General features: G+C 28.4%; 1 protein-coding gene across 1 annotated transcript in view; it reads left to right on the top strand.

Annotated features, from left to right (window-relative positions):
• Positions 1 to 16,553, top strand: part of LOC147074537 (limbic system-associated membrane protein-like) — a 307,711-nt gene that overhangs the window by 129,578 nt on the left and 161,580 nt on the right. Inside the window, exons 4-5 of the mRNA XM_085943970.1 lie at positions 1,843 to 1,923; positions 4,880 to 4,963. Coding sequence (XP_085800096.1) covers positions 1,843 to 1,923; positions 4,880 to 4,963 — 165 coding nt within the window. The remainder of the gene's footprint in view (positions 1 to 1,842; positions 1,924 to 4,879; positions 4,964 to 16,553) is intronic.

Here is a 16,553-nt window from a genome sequence, read left to right as displayed (position 1 = left end):
CCGGTATTTTGGTATTTATTATTGAATATCGGTATTCATACCGGTATTCGTTAAAACATAATATAGATCACTGTAAGATTGCAAGACATCTGAAATGTAAGTCTACCTCTCTCGTAACCTTTTTTAATTGTTTGATTAATGTTGTATTTCGATAGATTATTTTCTAAAAAGTAGCTTCTGCACAAGAAATAATCACATCTTGGTTGCACAAAGCTTTCGAATCTAATTTTAAGAAGTAGCATTAAATTTATTTTCGGAAAAGCGAACATGTCCGCTTTCTTAATACTGAAAATATCGGTATTTTTTATATTAAAAACCGGTTTTCAGTATCGATAAATACTGGAATCCCGGTTTTTAAATGCCGGTATTTCAATCCTTAGTTAGTGGGTACTTATTGGATTATAAACGAATTTAATAAATGGACGATGTAAATATACCCGACCCTTTTTAGATATTATGTTTATATTATTTTTATTCAATCTTATAAAAAATACTACACACGATTCAGAATGTGGCATTTTTATAAAAATTTAAATAATACAAACATATTATAAACATATAAATTCATTTTAATAGTTTTATAATTTTGTGTTACGATAAATGTATATGTGAAACATTTGTTATGGCGTATTATTGTATGAATACCGAGTACGCAATTTATTATTTAAAATGAAATTAAAAAAATAATACTTACCACTGATCAATAAATTGTTACATACTTATATTTAATATTTTACTATTTAAATTTATAAAGGTAATATGACTTTTAACAAAAGCAAGCATATTTACTTAAAAACATATCATTGTAAAATAATATTAATAAAAATATTTCAGTGTTACATTTCTGGGTGATACGTGGCTACGTTGTGATGTAACGTATTCATATTACTTGAGAAAGCATGTACTTATTTGAATTGTATTTAACATTGGCATGTCATTAGAAATATTATATTTCACAAATTTAGTTGTTTAGTCGATATATATTTCTGTTATGACATCACCAGTCTTCATGACACCACCAGTCTTGTGGTGTTGTAATCAAAATAACTACTTCTAGAATTATTATATTATTATACTTACTCATCCTGTTATATACCGTACTTCGTATTTAAAGAAGTGGTTAATAAAAGCATAATTAGTAAAAATATTTTAATGATAGTGGATTTAGTTTTAAATTGATACGTGAAGGCATCAAATCACTTTAATCGTGTAATATATTACAGAAATGGTAAAAATAAAATAAAATACGATAAGGGATATAACTATCTTATATATTTATACTATTATAATATTAATTGATTTTCATAAACTCTTAATATATTTCATTTCATTTCATCACATTTCTAATATTGATAATATGTATCAAGTATTCCTTTCCATCGTTTGAATATAAAAATAAAGATTAAATTAGTGATTTCAACCCAATCATCATAAAATGGTTTTAAATGACTTTTACATTTGGGGATCATATTATGGCCCCATCTGGTGTAGAGATGAAAAAAAATATATTATAACTTTGCATTGTTTTAAAAATGCTTTCAGATAAATTATCAAAGTGTCAACGCGTAAGTCGTAAAAACAATGTTATATTATTCCATTTCCTCTGGGAACATAAATCCTCATTGCGCGATACGCCAATGAGTGGGTAGATACACCCAATGAATTTTATAATCAACGGCAAGCTTAAACATGAGCTTTTTACAAAGCTCTCCCTTGCAGCGACTTTTGTTTTTTTAAATCTCGATAAAAATGGCGCATTCTCTCTTCAAATCTCCGATTCAATTAGGAGTTTATGGCTGACTTTTAATGTCTTATTTGTTCTTTTTTCTTTTTCTCTCACAGCAAGTGTCCTGGGTGCGACGACGGGATTGGCATATTCTCTCATCCGGCATGTTTACATTCACCAATGACGAACGGTTCCAAGTAAGTACATTCCTTACATTTTTAATCGAGAAGTTTTAGTATAGCAAATCACAGAACGAATTTATTACTTCTTAAATAAATATCTTCTTTTTCAAAGTTTTTTGGATTAAACAATTATTTCAATTTATAATTGAACAAACGTAATAATTTCCATAAAATTAACTGCTAATTCTTATTAAAAATGATTTTTGACATTAAGTGGATGAAAAACATCTTATCGTCGTTTTAACCAAAAACCGGTTATTTGTTTTTTTTTGCAAAATTATACAGGATATGCAAACAAAATCGTAAATTGTAATAACTACATTCTGTGGCAATAGTAAGTAACTCAAGACCTTTCAAATTCGGCAAAAAAATATATTTTTCGTGTGAATTTTTTTTTTTTTTTTATTCTTAAGTGGAATATATTTAAAATACAAAAGATTCAAAGAAGATTATTAAAAAGGAGCTATAATAAAAATATAAAAATGGTACATTCTTAAATCTTGTGAGTTATTCATTGACTAAAAGAAATAGTTCATTAAAAATTATAGATTTGATATTATCTAATTCGAATAATAATAATTTATTTGTCCAACATCCAATTTTATCATTTCTTATACCTTCTAGTTAGTTGTTGAAGAATATTTAATTGAATTTTCTTAAAGATTATCTACAGCTAACTCAATGCAAACTTCGAACATAAAAAGCTTCCTTATTCACCTCCTATAAAATGAAAATATTGTTTTAAACAATTTCAGAATAAAGTATTTTACTAGGTATTCTTAAAAAAAATACAATGATGCCTTAATAATACAGATTATTGGGTTTTTTTAAATGCAAATCAATTTGAAGGTAACGATGATAAATCACATTCATGAGCATTCCGGCAATTAATAGGTCATATCGACAAAATAATTAACTTGGAGATCCTAACACTGTAGTTAAAATGTGGTTGTTTATCAATTGCATTTAGATTATGTAATTATTGTCGTTAAATTCTTATTTTTTGACTAATTTTTATTTACTATGCAGTATTGTGTATTGTGATAAGACTGTTTGGTTTTCCGTAAGTAATTGGATACATCAAACATTTTGAGCACTTATGACCAATTTCAATAGTAATTATGTAACGTTGTTTGGAAACATTTCCATGAAATATATCAATATCAACATAAACGTTAGATGGATTATAATAGTACCTAATTGCTTTAATAAATATTGTAATATTATCTTATATAATCTTAATAAATGTATTGTTCTACTAAATAATATATATTTTATATTACAAAATTTTGATGATTTTATTTTAATTTTACGAGTTATCGTTATCGTTATCGTTTCGTATTATCGTGGATGTAATAAAACAAAAACTTTAAAATGTCTATATTATACAGATAATTTTAATACTGTATAATATTATTTCTTGTTATTGAAAACAAACGTATGTACATATTAATATAATATATAATTTCTTAAAATTAATACTTTCGACTATGTGTACTTGATGGAATTTAAATCTAAATTTAAATTTAAATTGATTTAAGTATTATATTATTTTATTTAAGTCATTAAACATACTGACATCAGTGTAAAATCTACCATTGGTAATTCAGCTTAGTGCCTAAAAAATATGCAAATAGGCGAACTCCGTTTCGTAAAAAAAAGACTTAAATAAAATAGTACAAAATTTAAGTCATTCAAAATTTTAAAATAAACTTAAACTACGAAAATTTTGGATTTTTTACAATAAAAACCATCTTATTAGTCCTACCCCTCATATAGCTTATTATTTTTTTTACTTTTTTTATAATATAATGTTATTCAACCGGTGACTTATTGAGATACTTTTCATAATCTAGGAGTTCTACACTTGGCTTGCTTGTTTAACTTTCAGTTGTTTTTATAATAACTAATAAATAATAATATTCATCTTTTGACCCAGTCTTTCATTGAAGCAATGAAATATTGAAAAAGGTTGAGTAGTTTCTGCAAAATTTCATGTACCTACCATACAGTATTGTATAATATTATAATTAAATATTCAATTTCAAATAAATATGTACACTAAATTTTTAATTATATCAATTAATTATAACAAAAAATAGATATGCATGTAACATATTTCATAACTTGAAAACACCGCAGATATAGGTATACCTACTAGAAAAAATCACATTTGAAAAAAATACGATTCTCGAGGGAATTTAAACCAGTATATTTACTAGTATCGCACCTATATAATTTGACCAATTAAGCTACGAGCCTCCTATCTAATTGCAATAATTTAAATTAATTTATCTTACTTGACACTCTTATAACTGCTTATCTAGTGGGTATATAATATTATCTGAGGTGATTTTAAGTTATTTATGTTCAATATATTATGGAATGTTATATTCTCAAATTATGTAAATTATTCGTTGAATAAAAGAATTTATTTTAGATATGTATGTATATAATATAATAATATTAAAATTAACGAGTCTGCCATCATTACAAAGATTTTGAAACAATAACACTTGTAAAACTCAGAACAATTAGTATGTATTAAGACAATTTATATACCAAAGGAAGAAAACTCTTACATTTCTGTATTTTTTATGATTTAATTGACTTTGTAATACTGTGGGTGCATTAAATTTTCCAACCCATATTTTTTTATTATTTTATAATCATTTCTTAAGTCCGTTGTTTTTGCGGTCTAATTTAAAATCTTTTTCTCCATCTAGCAATGTAAAAACTTTCCTCTGCGGCAATTATCTTAATCTCTCCAAGAAAAAATAACAGAAATGGTTTTTAATTACTCTTTTTCATCTGAATCACTTAAACTGTAAAACAATTGAGAATCGTTTATTATAAAGTCTGTGGTTCTCTTTCTTTCTCAATTTCTATCTCTCTCTCTCTAGAAAGCGACGGATAAAATAAATAATGCTACAGAAGATTTATATTGACTTGTTTTATGTTTTTCATACAGATCCTCCATGGTGACAGCTCTGAAGAATGGACGTTGCAGATAAAATATGTTCAGAAGAGGGACAATGGTACATACGTATGTCAGGTCAGTAGAAGAATTACTAATTACGATGGCATATTGCATAGAATATATTGTATGTCTTGTATTTATTGTACCAAGTACATTATACTTTTTTTATTGTAGTTATACTTCTTTTGGTGCATTTGGGAAATCAGATCAGAGTTTATTTTTGGCGTGTGACATGTAACACCTAATTTATTTTTTCACACGAAAAAAAACGTACTCGATTGGATTCGAAGCACTGATTGTTCGGTTATCAGCCGAACGCACTACCTTTACGCCACAGTATGATACTGCAATCTTAACGATTATACAGTATAATGTTATTGTTTAGAATTGTTCCGTTGCCTAGGCAGCGAATTTATTGTTGTCGGCTATTTGCAATTCCTTACGTCAACAAACGGAATAAACGTCAGCGTGCACTTTAAAAATAAAAACAATGAGAAACCATTTTATAAGTTAAAGTGTATAGAAATAAACCAACGACATTTCAATAAGCGGTCATTTTTCTTGAGTGTGTAATTTAACAAGATAATTAAGAGCTAGTCAAAGAATCTAGCTTATAACAAGTTTTGTTTTTATTTTGTTACGCCAAAGAAGTATAACTTCTAACGCGCGTACATAGTACACACACCGATTTTTAAAAATATTTTAGGTACATCTAAATAGATTATTGATGTATAACAACACGTTTTTGTAATTTGGTTGCAAGGAGAACCGATTAAACACGTGAGGACACTTTCAATATTAGATTTATTTGAGTTTATTATATAAAGATATTAATATGAAATTATTGTGCGTTTCAACACGAAAAAACTTATAACTCTGTTGTTGACAGACCTGATTTAACGAAACTCTACAGGACTCTCCTCGTAGTGAAATTATATCATAGCATTGTGATAATATTTATGTGTAACACAATATTATTATAACTTATTCAATTTTCCACATGAATATAGTATTAATTATTTATATATCACGTCAGGTGTTATCATTGTGAAGTTTGGTGTAAAGATAACACGGTGATCAGAAAACATGTGAGGGTACTTATAATAACAGATTAATTTGATTATATTATAAATAATATGTTGATCTGAACATATGCGTTGTAACGTGGGAAAAATTGTGATGCTGTTTCTGATGATCCCTAGACCTGTCACAGACTGAATTTTGAGCGAGATGATACACATTGATTTAATCTACGAGCATTGATTCAAATCATTGACATCTTATGACAATATACAATAAAATATATGGACTAATTTAATGCTTTTTTCTAAAGAATTTTAATAATATAATTATCATTAAACGGAAATAATAGTATTTACACACTTTACACACCTTATATTCATATGGCCAAATGCAGAATAATGTCGGCGATAAGTTAGATTTAGCTAAGACGTTCTAATGATAAACACGTCGCTTGTTTATCAAAGTTATACTAAATCAACAATTTCAACGGCGTAAGGATAAGCATTGCATAAATTTACAATAATTGTAAGTTTAAAACTTCTCTTCGATAAAATTTCAGGCATTCACATGTTAGTATTCGTCCATATGCATACCTTCATATATTAAGAAACAATAGTATGGTGAAATCAATTAATTTTTCATGTATACATTCATAAGAACACAGAAAGAAGAATGCATGAAAGTTCTTATCTTCAAAACTTTTTAAAAAATATGATATTTTCAATATTTATTAGTCTGTCATCTAAACGTAACGCGTATTCAATTTTGGTATAATTTGGGGACATTTATATGGCTTTGTTTTTCAAATGCTTAACATTATTGTCATCGTTAAGTGTTCCACTGCCGTTAAAATTTTGGTCTATAGCAACTGGCTTTCATATTTATTTTATATCTTATTAATCTGTTGTATGGAGTTAATTAATAGCATCTATTTTTTTCATTCCACGTCAATGATTTTATAAATGGACTTGGTTGACCTTTTTAAGTGGACTGTAATTATTTTGAGGGAAGATGAGGAGGTCGAATCTAGGGGTGGGGGCGATGGAACAGAATGCCAGAAACTGACCTTTTTGATGATGTATGATGGCTCCGTGGTCTGGTTTTAACTTTTACTTGCACGGTATTGTAGTTTTGGGTCACCCAGTTCGTACACTAACGCACTTTGTGACACAGTTTTATGGATTAGATGTGTATGAATGATGATGATAGATTCTGAATGCGTCTGTATCTATTGAGTCAATCACTTAAGCGACGGAAAGCTAATAGAAGCCCACTCACGCCCGCTATCAAGATGCAACTGAATGTTCTTTGTGACACCATCTCTCATGACCCGTAATTGCTTATTGATTGTCTGGGGATAATAACACTGGGGATTAGGAGGTGGATGAGGAAATAAGGAGTGGAATGGGGATATAAATGGCCCAACCAGGACTATTTTTTTACTTTTTTTTAATGGTTGCCATTAAATGCAAAATAGTTTTCGGTATATATTTTTTGCAATAAAGAATATTTTCTACTCTGACTCGTAATGCGAGAAAAATACAGTTTTGCTCGCAAACCGTTGGTTTAAATAGGTTTTATTGACTACATAATTTTAGTAAGTGACTTAATGTGCATAGAATTAGCAATCTTATATTATTGGTCCAGGATATGATATTGCAGTTTGGTTATCAAGAAAAAACCGTAAAGAAAAAGAAGACTTGCTAATTTTTATTACACAACCGATAATTATTACGGTTTAGTGAAAAAAATTTGAATCTTGGAAAACATTTGTACTAATTAATTAAAATGGGTAACATTTTTCATATATGTTTGATAGTAGATTCAAAATTTAAGCCCATTCGATTTTGTTAATTTTAATCATGAAAAAAATTATAAAATGGTTACTCATACAAGAGCAGATATTAATTATTCTTAGTATACGTTCAGTGTGAAACGAAGCAATCAAAATAACGCGGTTTACGTCTAGTTACCAAAAGCAGCATGTTAGATGTATATACGCCAACTAAGCAAGTTAATCGCTTGTATTCGCCGCTTCACTTTACTATGTACATATCCTTCCTTACCCGGCATATTTCCTTTCTTCCAATTCCGCGATAACCTTCTATCTACCCCTCTATAAATAATAAAATTTGCAGAATCGATACTTAAACCTGCGCATGCAATAGCTTTACGAGTAAAAGACAAGTTTTCTTAGCTTAGAAGCTTTTCCGCATTTTTTTTCGAATTTCGACATTATTACATTTTTATATTTAACTTTTTACAAAAATTTTGAAGGAAACCCTTCGTATATATAAATAGATCTTTCATACTATAAAAATATGACCAAAAACGATTAATAATGCTTTTCTCCTTTTTTTGTTGAGTTATATGGTTAAGGATGTTGCTACATCAGAGCTATTCTAACATAACACTTTTCCTAACTCCAAAATATTTTTTTTAAGTGACATATTATTATATAATTTATGTCATCTTCCAAGAGTTAGTTATCTCGAGATATGAATCATCAGGCATATTCTTACCGCAGGCCCCAACAGCCTCAAAAAAATAATAAAATAATAAAAATTATACCGAATGGGGACTTATAATAATAGCCATAACCATCGCATTCTGGGCACAATGATTGCTTCAACTAACGATGTTCTCAATAATCACTACAAAAATTTCTCATATCATGCAACTGTGATATTTTATTTTATGTTACGACTGGCAACTATCCGTTCTAATTTTGAATCGAGGTATTAATCTGTAAAGTGCAGTGACTTTTACCTACTATACGCACATACCTACAATATTTTCTACATAATAGTATTTACTTTATTCATAATATAATAAAAACAAATAATAATTAGTATTACTGACAAAGTTTAATGTGCACTATTTATGTCGAATCTTTACAACCTATTTCCAGCCTTCATCACTGATATTAAAGTATTTTAAAAATATTGTAGCTATAAAATTCAAGAGTGAGTTTTCTTTAAATACGATGTATTGCTTTATATTTTAAACCGTTTACTCGCAACATAGTTCCTAGGAAGTTTGCGGCAGTAGACATTCCGAATTCATAATATAGTATCAACGAGTAGCCATTTTGATATTTAAATTTCGAAAAGTACACAGACATATATGACGTTTAATAATCTTCCAGTCACGAAGTCAATATTTCAGCGAGCATACTTCTCATGAATAAGATGAACTCATTATAAAAGCAAGAGCTTGCCATGTGATCTGAATATTAACGCAATATCAATTCAACTGATATGGAAAACTTTGATATGACTTAAACGTCACGTGCCTCGTGGAGAGTGGATTATTTATTTTATTATTATATATTACGTGAGTTCAGATATTCTTTAATTTTATAAAATATATTCGTATTAATTTTTATTCTTTCGCTTGGCGGAGATTACCTAAAACACAGATTTTGTATTATCTATGAGGTATATATTTCTAAAAACCGATAAGTTTACAGAATATGCTTAAAATCTAATAATATAATATTTCAGATATAATATTCCACAATACTAAATTCAATGTTATACGTTTTAGAGCTGGTTATTCTGTCGTATACTTTGTCAATAAATCATTTTGATTAGCTAAGTATGGGACTTTGAAAAACCCCACCAATACCTTATTAATTAATATTAAGCTAACAAACAAGACAGAATAAAAATGAATACGTCGAGTTTATAAAGCTTTATTTATTTTGAAATATTTAATTTGACACCGAGCAATTTATCACTTTCGTCACTAAATCGATTCATCCAAAAACGTATTATAACATACCTATCAATCCAGCCGACGTGTTGATGAGATAGTATACAGCAATAGCTGAATAGCACGACGGGATAAGGGTTGGAATGCCTTGAAATAGATCACACCGGATAGCAGACATCGGTCGTATTTGACTCTGTTTAGGTCAAATAGGTTAACCCTCGGTGAAAATGGTATATATTACATCTTGCGTTTAAAATCATATATCATGTAAATATGTTAAAAGAGAATGAATGCCAATATATTATATTGTTATCACTATCGTCAGGCAGGGTCGCTCTACTGCTAATTTAAGGTCTTCTTTGCATTCTTTTGTCCGTTATTTTTTACTGCCACGAAAGTTATGGTTAATTATTTATCTCATTTTAAATATGTAATTGCACCAAAAAGTTACATTTAAATTGATGAAGCAAAATATGGATACAAGTTATCAAGCCGATCGATGGCAGTAGTTGTATCGGTGCTTTTGCAAAACGTACCAATTAACACTTCTTCTATACAAAGAAACCTTTCTTCTTACAGTATTACTCCGCATATAAAAAAAAAACATTAATATCTCCAGCAATAGATAAGTATTCCAACATTCCTCTTCCAACCCTATCTACAACAAACCATTATACTCAATACATAATATAAACATATATACATATCAATCCAGACCATGTCCGATCCTAATAGGATCATATGGGCCTCCACAGAGTAGAGGTTTGTATTAACAGATTTTTTTTTTTTTACGAGAAATAGATGTCAGCCACTTGCCCAACCTATTAGATCCATACCTTAACTCACACACAAATTGAAAAACAATATGTATACTTGCCAGATCCAAGATTCGAACCTGGGACCCACGGCGTTATATAGTCCAACGCTGAAGCCGCGCGGCCACTGGGGGGTCAAATACATAACATAATATAAATATATATTCATAACATACATATACATAACATACATATACATAATATAATATTAAATCTAAGTAAAATAATACTATATATATATATAGCTATACATTTATTTTAATTACTAATTTCTATCATTTCCATTGCCACTTATATCAATATAACTGTAGTTTTATTTATGTACACAATTATAAATTGGTAAACTGTAAGTCAGGCACTAGCTTACATCGGTTTAAATTCACGTTTTCAATTTGCAATTAATGTGTGTAATTAGGACATGTGTGTATTTATTTACAGTACATGCATGTTTTAATTAATATTAATCCTTGATTTTTTTCCCCATTTTGGACATTCTTAATAAAGGCTGAGCGAATAGTTCAAATAAAGTTTCAAGTCACCTACTACATTGAAAATTATTAACAATATATCTATCTACAATTAAAAATGATAATGTCACCTAACATCACTCAATAGTATACTTAATTTGATTTTTGTAAACATTTTATATTAATATAAGTAAATAGTTATCATTTTTGGTCCTCGACGAAGTTTATGCTAGATTATTTTTGTACATATTATAATGGTTTTTTTAACAATTTCGAGTCGTTTTACTAAATAAATTCACATTGAAAAAATAACATATGTTTATATTTTTACCCAGTTTTAGAGTTAAACCTATGACAGTCATATAATACTGCTCTCAACTCGGCTACCGTGGGTACATAATACTTATTACTAAGTGTTACTAAGAAAGGAGTGTTATTCAACAATTACACATTCTGCCAAATCTACTATTAAATACTAAGTACATTGTTGTTCATGCAACCACGTAAGCGAGTGGCGTTGATTTATAAGCATCATAAATCACGAGTTGCAATTTAGACTTTATGTGGTGCATTACTATTATATTATGAATAAATCCATGAAAAATAAGGGTTTAGTCAAAATTTGGCAGATTTACATAAAATATTCAGCCAATAGAATAAATTATATTTGTAACTGCTAATGATTCTCCAACCATATTATGTACTATTACAGTAAAGTAGTAGCAAAGGTTACATGTAAGCTTTGGAGGTTTGACATAACTAGTGCACACTAATCATCTTCAGACACATTCAATTGTATTCATTGAATTAATACTAAAAATTGCAGACAGTGTTGGTTAGTTTTTAAAATTCAATTAAGCCCTGCCTTATCTAATCCATAATTATTGATAAAAGGTAAAATGATAAAATTATGCTATCAAATCATATATTTTTCAGATATTTTATAGACAGAAGAATTTTTTTTTAATATATTGTGATTTGGTTTACTTTGGCCATATCCACCCTATAGCTGGAGCATATTAACACCACGTCTTCAAGAACTCCTGTCGCTAGCCAATCTTTTTGCATCATTCTAGGTCATACCAGTTTATCATAACTCCACTGTATCTATATAGATAGTATTTAATGGTCTTCAGAAACGCTGGAATCCAGTTGACTTGATGAACGACAAGTCAGGTTGATCTTCTTTTTTGGCATACGCAGTTCATGGCCGAACTATATCAGACGTTGCCTATGGACGGCTGCTTAGTGGGTTCTCTCATATCCTCGTTACTTATAAAGTCGTACCACCGCACACCCAGTATCCACCGAAAACATATGTTCTCAGAGCTCCATATACGGTTGATTTGGCTTAGATAGGGTATGAATTTTAATAACTAATCAGCACCATTTGCATTTTGTATTTTTAGTTCAATAAAAACACGTATGACTGACAAAGTTTAGTGTGCGTTTTTGTGTCACATCTCATTACCACTCTTTGCTACTGAGTAAAGTATAAACAAATATAATATCTATATCTCAAAGCCAGTGTGCCTAATGTCCGATTTACCAAAAATAGTTAGTCACAGATGTTTTAATCAATTTTATCATAATTATATCACTCTGGCCCAATTCATTTTTTGATTCTATTTGTAACGTAGTCCTAGAAATCTTGTTAAAGCTCGTTAGTCTACTAAAAACTTAAGTTGTATTTTTTTTACTAAATATACATTACCTTTAAGATACAGATATTTAGTATTGAAGGTGTAGAGGATATGATGATTATGTGATGTGAAGACTTGTAGTGTGGATGGGGGTTGCAAATTTATATATTGATTACAATGATATAAGTAAAGGAGTTAAAGTTATACACGTATATAAGATAAAAGCGGAGTGAGATGTTAAACCCGAGGCACTATGTTACAGAGTGACATTAATTCCATTCAGACATGGTAGGCTATGTATTGAAACTTTTACATTTAAATAATGCTGACACTTAATATCCCATGAATTTCGGTCAACCAACTTTATTGAGTATTGCCTGACAGCGTGAAAAATGCATTTTAAACATAATAAAATATTAATTGAGATAAAATTCTTATTTGTAAATAGTAACTGGATGCGCGTGAGTTTGTATGTTAAGAAAATGCATCTAATAAAAATATATTTTTGCCACCAGTATTTTTCATTGAATAAGCAATAATTTATACCGCTGATTGCCTGTGAAAATGTACATTAAAATAATTAAATAATATCTTTGAGATCAACACCTATGGCGCGGATTTATTCTGACAATGCTTGGTTCCCACAGGTCTCGTTGCCATTGATTAAATAATATGTATTACTCAAGTTAGTATCTCAAGTAATCGTTCACTTGATAAGTTTCAATATAATAATGTTAAACATAAGAAATATTTTCACTGAAATAAGATTATAAACTTTGTTTTCTTCACATGGCCTATTAACATTTGTTATATTATTTAACCATTTAAATACTTTTAAGAAAATACTACTAAACAAGTTGCTCAAAAAGAGATTTCCAATTTGTAACATAAAATTATAATGATTACAATTCAATAAAAAAATAATTTGTACAAATGTGTTACAATACTCAGTAGACTGTGTAAATAATTTACATTTTACAATAATTTGAGTTGCCTAGCGTGAGAAGCTTCACAGACAGTTAGTTTTTCATAGAGAGACAAACATAATTTTCCGAAACAATTTTCAGTCGAACGAATAAATTTTCAATTAGTTTTTCATAGACTTTTATTTTGTAAAATATTGAACCGAAAATTTTCACTGTTGCCGAGTTTGTGGTACAATACATTGCGTGATAAATAATCTTTATTTGCTTAGAATAAATTATCTTTAGCATGAATACACTACCATTCTCACATACTGTTTGTTTTAATTTTGTAATAAATCAAAATAATATGATCGATTAAATTAACTATACCCTTTCTCTGCTATTAATAATACACCGGTATTTACATAATACTAGCAAAGCCAGCTACTTTGCTAGACCTTGCAGGTCACTTGGCGTCCTAATATACTAGAAATAAGTCTAATTACCATGAGATTCATTGACTTTGTACGCTTAATTACTCTTTGCAGGAGGTAGTTTGGATAGAGTCTTAGTTTTTTAATATGGATCTTTGCTCAATTTGACACGATTTAATTGACAGGATAGTCTTATTTTTCATACATTTAGATTATTGCAGCACAAATAATATTTTATGTTTATTCAATGGACAAAATCTCATTAGTTTGAAAAAATGAAAAAAAAAACTATTTCTCGTAAAAGGCATTTTAAGATAATTACTTCTCTGAAGCGGTGGGTTCATAATAATGTCATGCTTTGGTTAGGAGCGAAAACGGTATTTTATTTTAAAATTAGTAATTACTTAATAATACTACTGCATTAAATAGAATATGCTTAATTTATTATTTAACAAATTTTCGGGGTGAGGAAATAAAAATGTTATTATTTTTATCACATACAAAAATGGAAAAGTAGTAGGGACTTAAAATTGTCAAAATTGAATAAATGTGTCAATAAGCATGTATTTTACTCACAGGTTGTAAAAAATAAAAAACCAAACAATACGTATGCGTAATGTCATTATTTACATATTTACAATATTAAAGAAAAAGAAACATTATTGTAATATAATTAATATTAAATTTTATATGGAAATATGTAATACATATTAGTATATCATTATAATGTAATTTTCTAAATTAACTCTAAAATTATCTATTGATAGAAGTATTAAAATTCTCTATTATTTTTGTTAGTAATGAGTATACATATTATAGAAACTCACATTACAATATTTAAATGTCTTAATTGATTATTTATGCTAATAGAAATGTCACACTATTTATCAATGTTTTCTACGAAATTCTAAATTTGAAAAATATACTGCGATGTCAAATAAAGTTATAATCGGTTCGCGAAAGAAAACAATTAACAATCATTCTCCTATTTTATATTGACATCTGATAAGTTCCAGTGTCGTGTTTTTAGATTAAATTTACGTAGTAATTAGCGAGGAAAATGCATTTATTTCTTGTTTAAGCTACACGTACACTAATGTGGCGATATCAGATTTGAATAGTTTTGTAGCATTTTAATAATTGTAATTTATGATATTTTATATCGATTAAATATTAAGCGACATTAAAATTAATGTGTGGCAGATGGACGGCAAGATTAAAAAAAGTATGGTGACGGATAGAAAACGCGTTTTTAAAAGTGATACATGTCGAGTTTTATAAGATTGTGCTAGATTCAAGTCAAAGTAAGTTCGGGACTTGAAGTGAAATCGTTTAGAAATCAACAAAACGGCATTTAAATAAGAAACGCGTGCATTTTTCAAAATGTCTTTGGATAATAGAATAAGGAGATAAACCTTTCAGAAGTATCTAATATGAATCCAAGTATATCTAATAGTAATTATATAATTAAGTACCTATAGTTTTGACTCTTCTGACAACGAGGTATTCCACTCTTTATGGCATTATTTGAATATTAATGAACGAATTTTTCATCGAATCCGTTCAACACAAGGTCATATTACACGTGTTCGCGTAAACCAGTGCGTAATTGCAATTCTTTTGTACAGTCATTTAAAAACGGTAGAGATTAAAATTTCTCTCATTTGTGTACTACTTAGCATATTTTTCAGACTTTTTTTATATCTTCCATGCCTGGAGGATTATTTACTATCCACTAATATTATGAAGACACTTGAATGGCTGAAATTAAAGACTTTACTATTTCTTAATAACGTAATTTTATATTATTGATTAATGCATTTTTTTGTGAATAGTCATCGATTCTCTGCATTCAAGCGAATGAATGAACTATATTTTTAGCCCAGTGATATAGTGCACTTTCGTATAAAATCATGAACATTGGCACGATGAATAGGTAATTTTAAAGATATTGAACCTTTGCAAAATTTATTTGGGAACTTCTAAATTCCAATGCATACAAATTCAATTAACTACAATTAACCTTTTATTTTGATTTTCAGTTTTATATCTTGAAGTTAAACTTGGCATTTCGCATTTGGAACCCTATAAAATATCATAAGGGTGTTCAATTTTTATTTTTTAATTACCATACTATTTCATTGTCATTCAGTGTAGACATGTTTTTATGGCGATGAATACTTATTCAAATATTAAACAACTAATTATAAAATAAACAGACTATGAAATACTAAGATGGCGCTCAAAAAACTCCCTGCTTATTTATTTTTTGATTCGATTGATTATACTAAGAAATTATATTATTAAGTTTATAAAAAGCATTTATATATAGAATTTGATAATATAAACACTTTATTTATTATAAAAAAACATTTATTAGGTAGGTGTTTATAAACCCCTGATAAATACTTAATACTTGATCAAAGGGGATTTGAACTCATAAAATTCAACTCAATGATAAATGGCTTCTAATTAACGGCCCACTTATTCTTAGGTCAATAATTATTATAAAGCAAACATTATTCGTAGAATTTTTATTAAATTTGAATGGTCAAAGACATAGCTTTATAATCAGTATCTTTAAATGTGTAGATCTTGCCCATTTTTTGAATAATAAAATGCCTAATTCTTGTCAAATTTGGGATCACAGAGATTATCAAT

This window comes from Rhyacophila brunnea, unplaced genomic scaffold, assembly GCF_057557595.1.
Source record: "Rhyacophila brunnea isolate RB1 unplaced genomic scaffold, BYU_Rbru_1.0 scaffold_16, whole genome shotgun sequence".
NCBI lineage: Eukaryota > Metazoa > Arthropoda > Insecta > Trichoptera > Rhyacophilidae > Rhyacophila > Rhyacophila brunnea.
This window is presented reverse-complemented; position numbering and strand designations above follow the sequence as displayed.